Source organism: Eleutherodactylus coqui, chromosome 12, assembly GCF_035609145.1.
Source record: "Eleutherodactylus coqui strain aEleCoq1 chromosome 12, aEleCoq1.hap1, whole genome shotgun sequence".
In the NCBI taxonomy this organism is placed as follows: Eukaryota; Metazoa; Chordata; class Amphibia; order Anura; family Eleutherodactylidae; genus Eleutherodactylus; species Eleutherodactylus coqui.
The window spans coordinates 78,920,480-78,932,409 of NC_089848.1; the positions used below are offsets into that span (position 1 = coordinate 78,920,480).

An 11,930-nucleotide genomic window follows, 5' to 3' on the forward strand; every position below is an offset into this window, starting at 1 on the left:
TTAGATTACGAGTCCCGTTGGACAACATGTGTACAGCACAGTAGACTATGTTAGTGCCATGTGAGATACAGGAAACCTACCTAGCTGACAATAATATGCCTCCATTTCTTCTTCCTGTTCCAGAAAGCTCCACTGCACAAGGAACTACATTCACATGCATCTCTTTATGTCGTTCATCATGAGGGCCATCGCCGTGTTTATCAAGGACATTGTCCTCTTTGAAAGAGGAGCATCAGATCACTGCTCTGAGGGTTCGGTAAGCACTGTATTCTCCGTACGCCCTCCTTGTGTTTTGTATTTAAGAATAGTGGAGATAACTGTATAGCCAAACTCATCACAATGTGCACATATTCTGCAAGGAAAAAAATGTGTATTGCTGCAAGAAGGTAATTCTTGTGTGTTCTGGGTGTTTTTCTTGTTAACGGCAAACCGAGTGGTCAGGAGTGGTACTGCAAGTTAATCGCATTATTAGTTTGAATAAGTGCTTATGATGAATGAATAGCAGAAAACTTCACATAACCAAAGGGTTAAATACCAGTACAATAATCACTACATCTGAAAATTTCTATACAAGGACTGTGCATATCTTAATGGAAATCCTTTTACAATGTACCATAAGTAATGTGCTAACACAACAGCTGCCTATGACAGATGGCTTATACTATGATGAATTCCAGGTAGGTCTCTGGTTTGGGACATACCATATTTTTTCTGAATATAAGATGTAGTTTTCAACAAGATAAAATTTTGTTGAAAAGCACCTGGGTCTTATCGTACAGAGGCAGGGGGGTCTGCGAGATCCAGAGACCCCTAACAGATGCCTTATTGATCAGGCAGTGCGCTGATCGATCAATGGGGAAACTCTGCAGCCATACATACCGGAGCTGCACAGTCCTCCCTCTCCTGATCAGTTCCCTCCAGAAGATAACACTGGAGATGGCTCACATATCTCCTCTGGGGTGCAGGTCCTCCTCTGTACACACAGGGACAGACAATAGCAAAGATCTGGCAGTAGCAGCAGAACCTTAGAGGGTGTCATACCCATGTGAGCAGGAATAGCTAGAGGGGCTCATGTATTACTGCACTTGTATGTGGGGATTCAGTGTTAATACAATCAGTGTTTAGCATGCCAGCTGCAGATGTGTGTGTGTTCACATGTAGCAGAGCTGTGTGTGCATGTATGTAAAAGAGCTGTATGTGTGTGTGCATGTATGTAAAAGAGCTGTTTGTGCGTGTGCATGTTTATAGCAAGCTGTGTGTGTATGCTGCAGAGCTATATGTGTGTGCTGTGCATATGTACAATGTGTCTGCGCACCGAAGAGCCTCATAGAGGTCTATGGGAGGTGCGCAAGTACACCCATATGCACAGGTGGGTATGTGCTAAATGCTGCTTATACCCGCAATCACCGGCAGCACATTAGGCCAATTAACCATTTAAATCAGGGTAGGTTGATTCCTCTGTCCGTCTGATCGGCTGGTGCCTGCACAAACACGCACAGCATTTACTTGGGCATGTGTGCAAAATACACTTGTTCACTGTACAATAACATTGTGCAGGAGTAAGCGTGTTGCGATGTACGCTTGTCTGTTTAAGCCCTCAATGACTGTAGCCCCTCCACTTTGTTAGACCCCCAGAGACATTTAAATCAGTGTGAAATATTTTTCTCCATTTTCTGCTGTCTAAACCTGGGGTGCGCCTTTCACACGGGCCCTGCGATTTTTGGCTTGCCATTTTATGGCCACGGCGCCACCAAAAATCGCATGAACGAGAGGCAGCCATGACCAAGTCACGGCTGCATCTCCCGTGTATACGCCCGTTCAGACGGCCGAGTGTGGCATGTATACGCTGCACCGGAATACCGTCAAGCGGAGGGAGAGAGTTTAGCTCTGCTCTGCTAAACTCTCTCCTCCTCTCCGCCCCTTGCCGGCTGTTTGCAATGGGAGGGGGCGGGACGCAGTGGGAGCTAGTTGCTAATCTCCCACCCCATCCCGCCCCCTCCCTTTGCCAACAGCCGACAAAGGGCGGAGAGTGGGAGAAAAGGGGGAGGGAGTTTAGCAGAGACTCTGCTAAATTCCCCCCACACCTCCCTTTTTTTCAGCAACTCCCAATCCATCAGATGGAAACCAATGCATCAGATGGCTCGTGCGAATGAAGCGTTACAGTCTACAAATATGGTAAATATTTTTTAGTTACCTGTAATGTAACGTGTTTTGAGGTCTTCAAGCATTTTTCTCCTTCTGTTGGATTAAATGTAATATATTTTTCACTTACCCAGAAGCAATATAGTCATGATGAGCTACAAATGAACAATTTTTAAAGTGGAGTTGAAATGAACAGCTGGGGGTGTTTGATCTATATTTGATGCTGTACATTTTTGATACAATGTGTTTCTCTCTCCCACACCGCTTTCTTTCTTCAGGGATTTATAGGATGTTATACATCAAAATTAAATAGGAAAATAGAAATTAGGATTTAGGTTATAGAATTAATTAACCCCATTGATCACGTTCTGTATGGTCAGCCTTACTTCTTCATTCTTAGTAGAACTTCCAGCTCTGGAGGGTAAATAGGTCGGTGCCTTTTATTTAATGGTCCATGCAAGTCCACTGGATCAAGTGGTGTCTTTGCCATGTCCATATGCTCTAATTGGGGATATTAGGCCATCACATCTTGCAAAGAGAAAACGTACATATCCTGCAGCTGCCATGGTGGCCCTTGGGGAAGGAGAACCCAGCTTGGATACAGTATTTCCCATTGGGTAAAGCAAACGTATATAGAGCAGTCCATTTGTAATATTAGCAAGCAACAGAAGAAAAAATCTGAACACCAACCATTTCTCCTGTGATGGTTGAGTAGTTGGATGGGTGAACAAACATTGGACATGCTTAACCGCAAATAAATGGGATGTGTACTGGCCATGGGGTCCTACTTTACCCCATATGAAATTAGACGCATAATGTGAAGTCATGGGCCCCAAACAAAATCTATGCCGAGACATATGACCCACCATGTCTCATTTATAACAATGGCATATTAGCACTCCCTCGGGAACCAGGTCCCGAGTGTGTCTGCTAGCTCTGCACCCCTGTATAAAAGAAGCCCCCCTCCCTTTTGTAAATTTACTATAGCATCCCGTCTTCTCTATGTATACCATTGATTAAGTATATTGTATTGAAGAGTACATGTGCAAGCCAGTTTTATTTTAGGAGGCTAAAGCCATCATATGGATCCTCTATATGGCACCATATTATTTAGGTTTTCTTCCCTAGAAGCATTGTTTCTAGGATTCGTAATGTGTCTCCATGTGAAATTGGTGGCATATAGAGGTACACTATAGGCCCATTGACTTCTATAGTTGCTACAAGTTAGGTCCGTAATACTCGGAATGTGTGCAGAGCTACAATAATGTGTTGTTTATCGGCCCTAGACAACCGAGTGCCAACCTTGAGGAAACTGTAACAGTGATCATATTTATCATATTTGTTGACTGAATAGAATATTAACCCCTTAGTGATGAAGCCTGTTTGCGCCTTAGTGACAGAGCCAAATTGTGGAACTCTGACATGTGTCACTTTAACATAGAATAACTCCGTAAAGGTTTTGCATATCCAAGTGATTCTGCCAATTTTTGTTTCGCCACATACTGTACTTCATATAGGTGGTAAAAATAGACCAATATAATTTGTGTATTTATTTATTAAAAGTGTCAAAATTGGAAAAATTTGCAAAAAAAAATTGTTTTTTTTCACATTTTCAACTGCAATATCTGAAATATGTGCAAACATACTGTACAAATTTTTGCTAAGATATATATTTCCATCTGTTTACTTTATTCTGGACGCACATTTGAAAAACTTTAGTTTTTTAAAACTATTTAGGAGACGTACGAATTTAACATTACTTATTAACATTTTAAGGAACACTTTGTTTTTCTACACCAAGCCAAGATTGCAAAGGCTCATAGGTGTCAGAATGATGGCTTCCCCCCATGACAACTCCATGTTGTTGACTTCTGTAGCCGTCAGCATGGAGCGATTATGTCTTCCAGTCCCACGGATTAAGGCAATGGGGCTGACACTAAGGGGTTAAACAACTTGATAGAAGGAGACAACCCAATTATTTTTTCTACTGTTTACTGATGATATTTTATTCTAGAGGCAATATCGTCGTCTGCTACTTATGTTATTGCTATTATTAATAGGAATAGACATTTTTTCACTGAGTAACTTAGATAAGAAGCAAGATTACAGTTTTTCTCATATCTCATAAAAGTTTACGCCCCGAGTTCAGAGCAGGCCTATACCCAAGCACTGATCAGAAACATCCTGAGTCCTGCAGTATGGAACAGAACCCCCAAAAGAACACAGACAAAGGTAAAATCACCTGTGTTATCAATCTGTCATCTCACAACCCCAGTAATGTGGAGCTCAGTGTTCTCTCCAGGGAACTTTCATTCTCTCCCACTAAAACGCTTGACAGAACAGAACTTTGTAGCGACATGGAGAAATATTTCAGGAGACTAAGACTGAAAGAGTTCTTCCATGACAAAGAGGACACAGGACTTTTAAGCACCCAAACGTAGGAGGAACTTAGGGCCAAGAAAAAGTCTGATTGGACACCTGCTTCTGGCTGCAACTCCACTTTGGACAAATATATAGCCTACTATACTGGACAAGTGGAAAACGGAAACATTTAATATCAATATGCTGGATAAAAGGGCCATCTGTGCACTTAAGAGCAACAAGGAGATCACCATTAAGCCTGCAGATAAGGGTGATGCTAAAATGGCACCACAATATGCCAACCTTTTCATGGCAAAACTGAACAGTGACTTTCTGTCCTCCTGCTCCAGCAATCGAATGGCCTACTTTCGCTACATTGATGACAATCATAATCATCTGGACCAACTCCAAACAAGAACTAATAAAATTCCATGAGAGATTCAATGCATTCCACACCACCATAAACCTGACATTAAGCTACTCATATATCGAAATCAACTTTTTGGACACCACCATAAAAATTTCAAACAATTCAATACAGACATCCGTATACCGGAAACCGATTGATCGGCCCAAATTACTCAGATGGAACCCCTTCTACCCTAAGCACATCAAAAAGTCCATCGTTTACAGCCATGCTATCAGATGCAACCAGATCTACTCCAACCCAACGGACAGAGAGGGACACTTATACCATCTTAAAAGGACATTTTTGAATCAGGGCTACCATCCCACCTCAATTGATGACCAAACCACCAGGATACCCAGGAATCAACTACTCCAATACACAGAGAAGAAAACCATTGTGTACCTCTAGTAGTGACCTACAATTCACAGCTAGAGGTACTAAGGAAAACCACAAAGAAACTCCATCATACCCTACACAAGGATGACCGTCTGAAAATCATATCCCCGAATCCTCCGCTTCTGTCTTACAGACAACCTCCAAATTTGAGGAACTTTATAATCAGGAGTGCATTGCCCTCTGACACACAAAAAGGAACTTATACCTGCAATGTAAGGAGCTGCAAGACCTGCTCACATTTATTGACCATGAACAAGATACAAATCTCCAACACACAGCAGGACTGTAAGATCCCAGGGACATTCACATGTTCCACATCTGATGTTGTGTACCTGATTCTGTGCAGTAAATATCCTGTTGGGGCCCTTTATGTTGGAGAAACAGGACCAAAACTTAAAGCAAGGATGAGATTTCATTGCCACACGAATAAACAGAGAAAAACAGAATTACCTGTCGCCGAGCATTTCTCTAGTCGTGGACATGACATTGAAGATATGAAAGTTATGATATTGAAAGGCAATTTCAAGTCACAAAGCCATAAAAGAATTTGGGAATATAAAATCATAGTAACTTTTAATAGAGGGTTAAATTATTCACAAATATTTATGTGTAAGTGGGAAGTATTAGAAATCTATAGTACAGATAACACTGCTGGCCTGGTGAAACATCGCCCTCCTCCCCCACCCACACACTAATTCGCGGACCATAAAACATTCACTCCATTATCAGTGACTTCTTACAGATGTTTGTATTTCTGTGCTAGGATTCACTAACTCAGGGACCATAAAACCTTCACTCTCTTACCAGTGACTATTCTTTTAAGTGCAAATTATTCAAATCCATGTATGTGCCTTGTCATAAGTATTCTGTGTATAAATATGCATGTCTCTTGGGATCCATTTCATTATGCCTTGATGAAGGACCGAGAGTAAAAAGTCCAAAAGCTTACATCAACATCATGTATGTTTGTTAGCCATTAAAAGGTATCATATCTACAAGATTACTTGGTTTCTCTTACTGGGAACAATCACATAAAAGTTTATATGATGTTAAACACTCTTGTATAAAGATTTTTCACATAGAATGCTACTGTGTTGGACCAAAAAATCTATTTTTCCTAAACATTGTAATAAAACTTTAGAAATGCTGATTTTGGATAGATTTCATCTAGACAAGTATCTCTAGGAATAAAAAGCGTGGGATGACTTGGGAAACATTCTAGGAATACTTTCTGCTCAGTAAAAAAAATCACTGCACTACTACCGTGTTTCCCTGAAAATAAGACAGTGTCTTATATTAATTTTTGTTCAAAAAGGTTTAACTTTATTACATGTATAGCTGCCTGGACACTATTTAAATTGACTTTTTTAATTAACTGTTAGCAGGGCTTAATTTTGGAGTAGGGCTTATATTTCAAGCATCCTCAAAAAGCCTGAAAAATCATTTTGCATATTCAAAAATTCTGGAAAATCATACTATGTCTTATTTTTAGGGTATGTCTTATTTTCAGGGAAACAGGGTAGCTATGGACTCTTGGAGATAAGACCTAGACTCTAAAGTGAAAGGTATAGAAAGGCACATAAGAGAGTGTGGGGGTTTGAGACAATTGAAGTGACGGGGATGAATTGATTTAGACGGAATCTTTAACTGGAGAAAACAGGTCTCGGTTGTCTTGGATACATTTGGGTGAATCTTTGCAGTTGAGATAATATAAAAGTTGGAGAGGTTGTAGTAATACTCATGCTGGAAGACCCTTTAGTTATTTCTTTAGGTATTTTGCTCATTTATATATTGCATACATATACCACAGTGTTGTACTTTAAGGCACCATAAAATAGCTTGGCAAAAACAATAATAGGTATGTGGGGTAAAGTGGGACCCCATGGCCAGTCCACTTGCTCTTCACTTTAGCAACCTTAGACAGCTTATGATCATCACTGCTAGCAAGGTGGTCATGAAAAAGGTATTATAGTTGTGCTATAAAGACCATGTGATTCTTTTAGTTAAGATTTTCATCCCCTGTGGATTTATGGCTTATTAATCACTTATTAACTACTTAAAGGGGTTTTCTGAAACTAATATATTGATGATCTATCCTCAGGATTGGTCAACAATATCAAATACGTCTAGGTCCAACATCTGGGTCCCCTGCCAATCAACTGTTTGAAGAGGTTGCAGCGTTCAAGTGAGCATTTTGGCTTTGTTACTGTATACCAAGCACATTGGCATACATTGCATCGCAACTGTGCTTGCTATTGCAGCTAAATTCCTTGGACTTAATCACAGCCATCCAATGATACATAGTTAAAGGGATTTTCCATAATTTCTTTTAATGATGACCTGTCCTCAGGATCAGTCATCAATATCAGATTCACTGGGGTTCAACACCCAGTACCCTATGCCAATCAACTGTTTCCTAGAGCCACTGCTCACCAAAACTAGCTGAGCTCCATACATTATGCAGCGGGCCAGAATGGCACTGCAGTGAGTCAGACTGAGCTTCCTATACCATTTAGGCTGCATAGTGTATACAGTCATTGTAGTCCTGTTGTAAAGTTAACCCCTAACAATCTGACATTGACTACCTATTGTGAGTATGAATTATAAATAATAGCAAATGAAAAGAAAGCCCGCAGATGCCGTAAAAAATGTCAAAGCTTTATGCCTCCATTAAAAAATGGTTGCCATACAGATGGTTGCTACGTTTCGACCTTTCAGTCAGGTCTTTTTCAAGCATAATCTTTCTTCATAAATAACAATAAGTGTTAGAAATACTTTCCAAAGCCAACCTGTTTCCAAGCTGGTCACCATGAAGTACAATTGTTTTATATACCCTCAAAGTACAGAAATCATTGGCACCAAATCTCTGCTGCAAGGCATGGCAACATAGGTTGACATAAACACTAGTAGGTATATGGGGTTTTGTGGGACCCCATGGCCAGTCCACTTTCCCTCCATTTTTTAGCAGCCTTCCCCAGCTCTTGATCAACACTGCTAGCAATGTGGTCATGAAAAAGGGAGGATTATTCTATAGCAACCCTGTCCACCTTCGGAGACAACATTGAAAAAGATGTGTACCCAATTCTAAAATGTTTTCATCCTTCATTGTATAAATATACGGTATACATGTTAATCAACTTTCATGTTACCAGACTTATGAAACTTGTAAATTGCAGTGACTAATGGTTTAGAATAGGGAGGTCCAGTATAAACATCACCGACAGAACACTATCTGTATGCCAAACCCATTTAGTTATCTGTACCCTATTAATAGATCCCTGGTACGCGATTTGCTTTTTCGCATTTTTAATGTCAACAGATCATCAATTCTCCAAAATACCTACATATGGTTTATATTGAGTCACAGCTCTTGGCATAATCAAAGATATTAATAATGGGTAATCATCAGAAATGAGCGTTTATGACCTCTGAGTAATAATTTGTCTCGGGACATTCCATTATAGAAATGTGTGATAAGCCTTGATGTGTCAGGGTGCGACAATCTATGAAATTACAAGGATGTTTCACAGAATTCCCTATCATGTTTATATGAATAGAGTTATTTTAAAGAAATTTTAAAAAAAACTGCAGATAAAAAAAAGAGCATTATTTTGATTTCTGATTGGATCATTCTTTTTTGTTTGCTTCAGTTAGGGGTGGGAGTACTTATATATTCAATGCAATTACAGTAGTTCAGTCTAGTAGTGAAATAAATGAATTAAAATGATTTCCAAAAACCAGGAAATTGTCTCACATGTAACAGGGGTGTAATATACACTATGTCTGTAGAAGATTCTGGCACTGTCCTCAGTGTATGTAATAGGTGCCACCCAGTGTATGATTATATGCCTGCGGGTACTTCCATTCAGTATATTTGAGTAGGGGCTACTTGGTTCTGGAGCATTAAGACAAACTGGTCTAGGAAATGCTTTGCTATTATCTGACATCATCCATTGGCAGCCAGTGGCTGAGACCACCCACTTGACAGATTCAAAGTGCTCTAAGCCAAATCTAATGGAGGGAGAATGGAGTAGAGACAAGAGAAGCTGCAAAAGAATCAGCAAAGCCATAGCTGAAAAGCTTTGCAATCAGCCCTGTTGACCCAAGGACGTGACAAGTCGCCTATAAAAGGGTAAGGCGTTATTCACACTAGAGTTAGTCTGTTCCATTTTTGGAGCAGAGAAATGGAAATAAAATGGAATTAAATGTTTACGTTTTTTTTTTCTCCATTAATTTCAGTGGGTTTTCAAAAAAAACAGAAGCAAACTAAAATGTTTCTGATTGTTTCTGTTCTGTTAGGTTCACATTTTAGGGGAAATTGCATAGTCCAGTGCGCTATTTTTCTGTAAACAAAATAACAGAAACCTAACGGAATGGAAGTAAACAGAAATCTTCCTATTTGCTTTTTTTTTTTTTTTTTTTAAACCGATTGAAATTGACGGGAAAAAAACGGAAACCTGTTTTTTACCTTTTTAATGACATTTCTCTGTTCCAAAAATAGAACAGAGATGGAAAGCGCTAATAGAGTCCTAACGAGCCGTAAATGTGTCCTTAAATGCAGGTAGATAGAAGAATCAATTTTTAAAAACAGTAATGAAATGGAACAGAAGCAAATGGAAACGTTTCAGGGTTTTTTTTTTAAACCCATTGAAATCAACGGTGAAGAAAATGGAAAAGTTTAATTCCATTTTATTTCCATTTCTCTGTTACAAAAACAGAGGAGCAGAAATTATTACCGCTAGTGTGAACAAGCCCTTATTAGGAATTACTACAAACATAATGAACTGTGTGTACGCCGCTACATAGTCAGTGTAACTCAAAGGAGGAGCTTCAGGGATGGGAGACGTAAGAAACACATGGAGAACTTTATGATGTTTTTACAATTTACAATCTCTTCTATGCAGGAGTCACAGATTTTGTATCTAGAATTTTATTAGCCGGGTCCTGTGGGCCATCAGCAAGTATCAATACAGTGGAGGGGCACAGTCGCCTTTTAAGATGTGTCTTTTATCAATGAGCTGCTTGGAGATAATCGGAGAACACGATGGAATAGCAAAGTTTTGAGAACAAGCTTGCTGGACTGTTTTTGTATCTCCCGCAGACCCAACAGCCATCTTTACATGTATTCATAGACTGGATGTAACTGCCGATTTACTAGAGTAGATGGGGGTCCCTATAGTATGAGACTTATTTTGGTCATTATTCCTGATTTGAATGATCCGTTTGGGTGGTTATTCAAGGCTACTGAAAGAAGGGGCCCTAGAGTTGGAGTGAGTAAGGGGCCCTTGGCAGGTTTACTGATGAGGAACGGGGGGGTCTGCAGGCTTTGTGTTACGGTTCAGAAGCATCCCAGTTTGGAATGGATATTGGGCGCAGTGTGCCCTGTTATAGGGTTGCCCTTTACCCGTTGGCGCTACCCCCCCCCCCCCCCCCCCAGCAGCAACAGATGATCGGGAAACCAGACCTGTAGCTTATTTTTGAAAAGGTACTGTCTTTGTGTGACCATCCCTGTCCATATGCGTGGTGGACATCAAAGTGGAAGTTATCCACTCAGCCCCCTCTTCCCATGAACTAGTTTTCACTTTTGTGGATACAAGAAAAATGGATGGCCATTTTTGTGATTGGCTGTCGTGTAATTCTGCATTTCCTCTGCAGCTCTTGCTTCACTTATCAGCAATATCTGGGAACTGTGCTCCTCTTGGGTGGAGCTTCATTATCACATGACTGTGTGATCCATCTAGCCAACCTCTATTGGCAAAAAGGCTATAACATAAAAGGAAGGAATCTCACCCATTACTGCTGTTGGTCAGGAAAGGTATGGTTTCTTCTATAAGGCCATCCATGTTCCTCTGGGAAATTTTATGCAAATTGAAAGATGAAACAATACCTCAACAGCGCCACCTCTTGAAAGGCAGAATTCTTGCCAGTAAAAGTCAAACCTTTTAATCTTTTCACCCAGCCAAGCCAGCAAGGTACTGCACACTGATGAGGGGCAAACCCCCCAAACATCCTGTCTGAATATATTTATCTTTTCATTCTGGGGAAGACTTTGGCTTATATTCCCAGTCATTGCTTCAAGACGTGGAAAAGGTCTGACATTGACTTGCAGGAATGCTGTTTTCCAATAGGTAGCACTGCAGAGGCATTGTTCCATCTTTCAATTTGCTACAATGTAGAAACCATACTGTAACAGGAAAGTAATGGAGAAATATGGAGCATGTAGACACAACAATCTATCACATTATAATGAGCGTCTTGTAAGTGTCTTAATCAGAGCAACTAAATTACGCTGCTTCGCTCTTCTGGACAGTCACGGTGACATTATTCGTACAGAATTAATTAGACTGATTATATTTTAATAGTTTCTTCGAAAGCTGATGTCTTTGCATGTATCCACCCACAGTCAAATGACTGTAGTGTGTAGTGAGATTTACATCTGTTTAATCTAATGAAATATTCTCAGCTGGGTATTTAAATTAAGTGGAACGACATTTGAATAATAAAAATTTAGAGATTTCAATGCGAGAAATGTCAGACTGGTAAGAATTCCAAAATTAAAGTGCCCGACAGTCATTCCAACAACTACCCTGTTTTCCCCAAAATAAGGCTTACCCCAAAACTA

At 40.0% G+C, this 11,930-nt stretch overlaps 1 protein-coding gene across 1 annotated transcript in view; it reads left to right on the plus strand.

Moving 5' to 3' along the window:
- VIPR1 (vasoactive intestinal peptide receptor 1) overlaps positions 1 to 11,930 on the plus strand; it is a 221,795-nt gene that overhangs the window by 181,708 nt on the left and 28,157 nt on the right. The window contains exon 6 of the mRNA XM_066584602.1: positions 124 to 256. Coding sequence (XP_066440699.1) covers positions 124 to 256 — 133 coding nt within the window. The remainder of the gene's footprint in view (positions 1 to 123; positions 257 to 11,930) is intronic.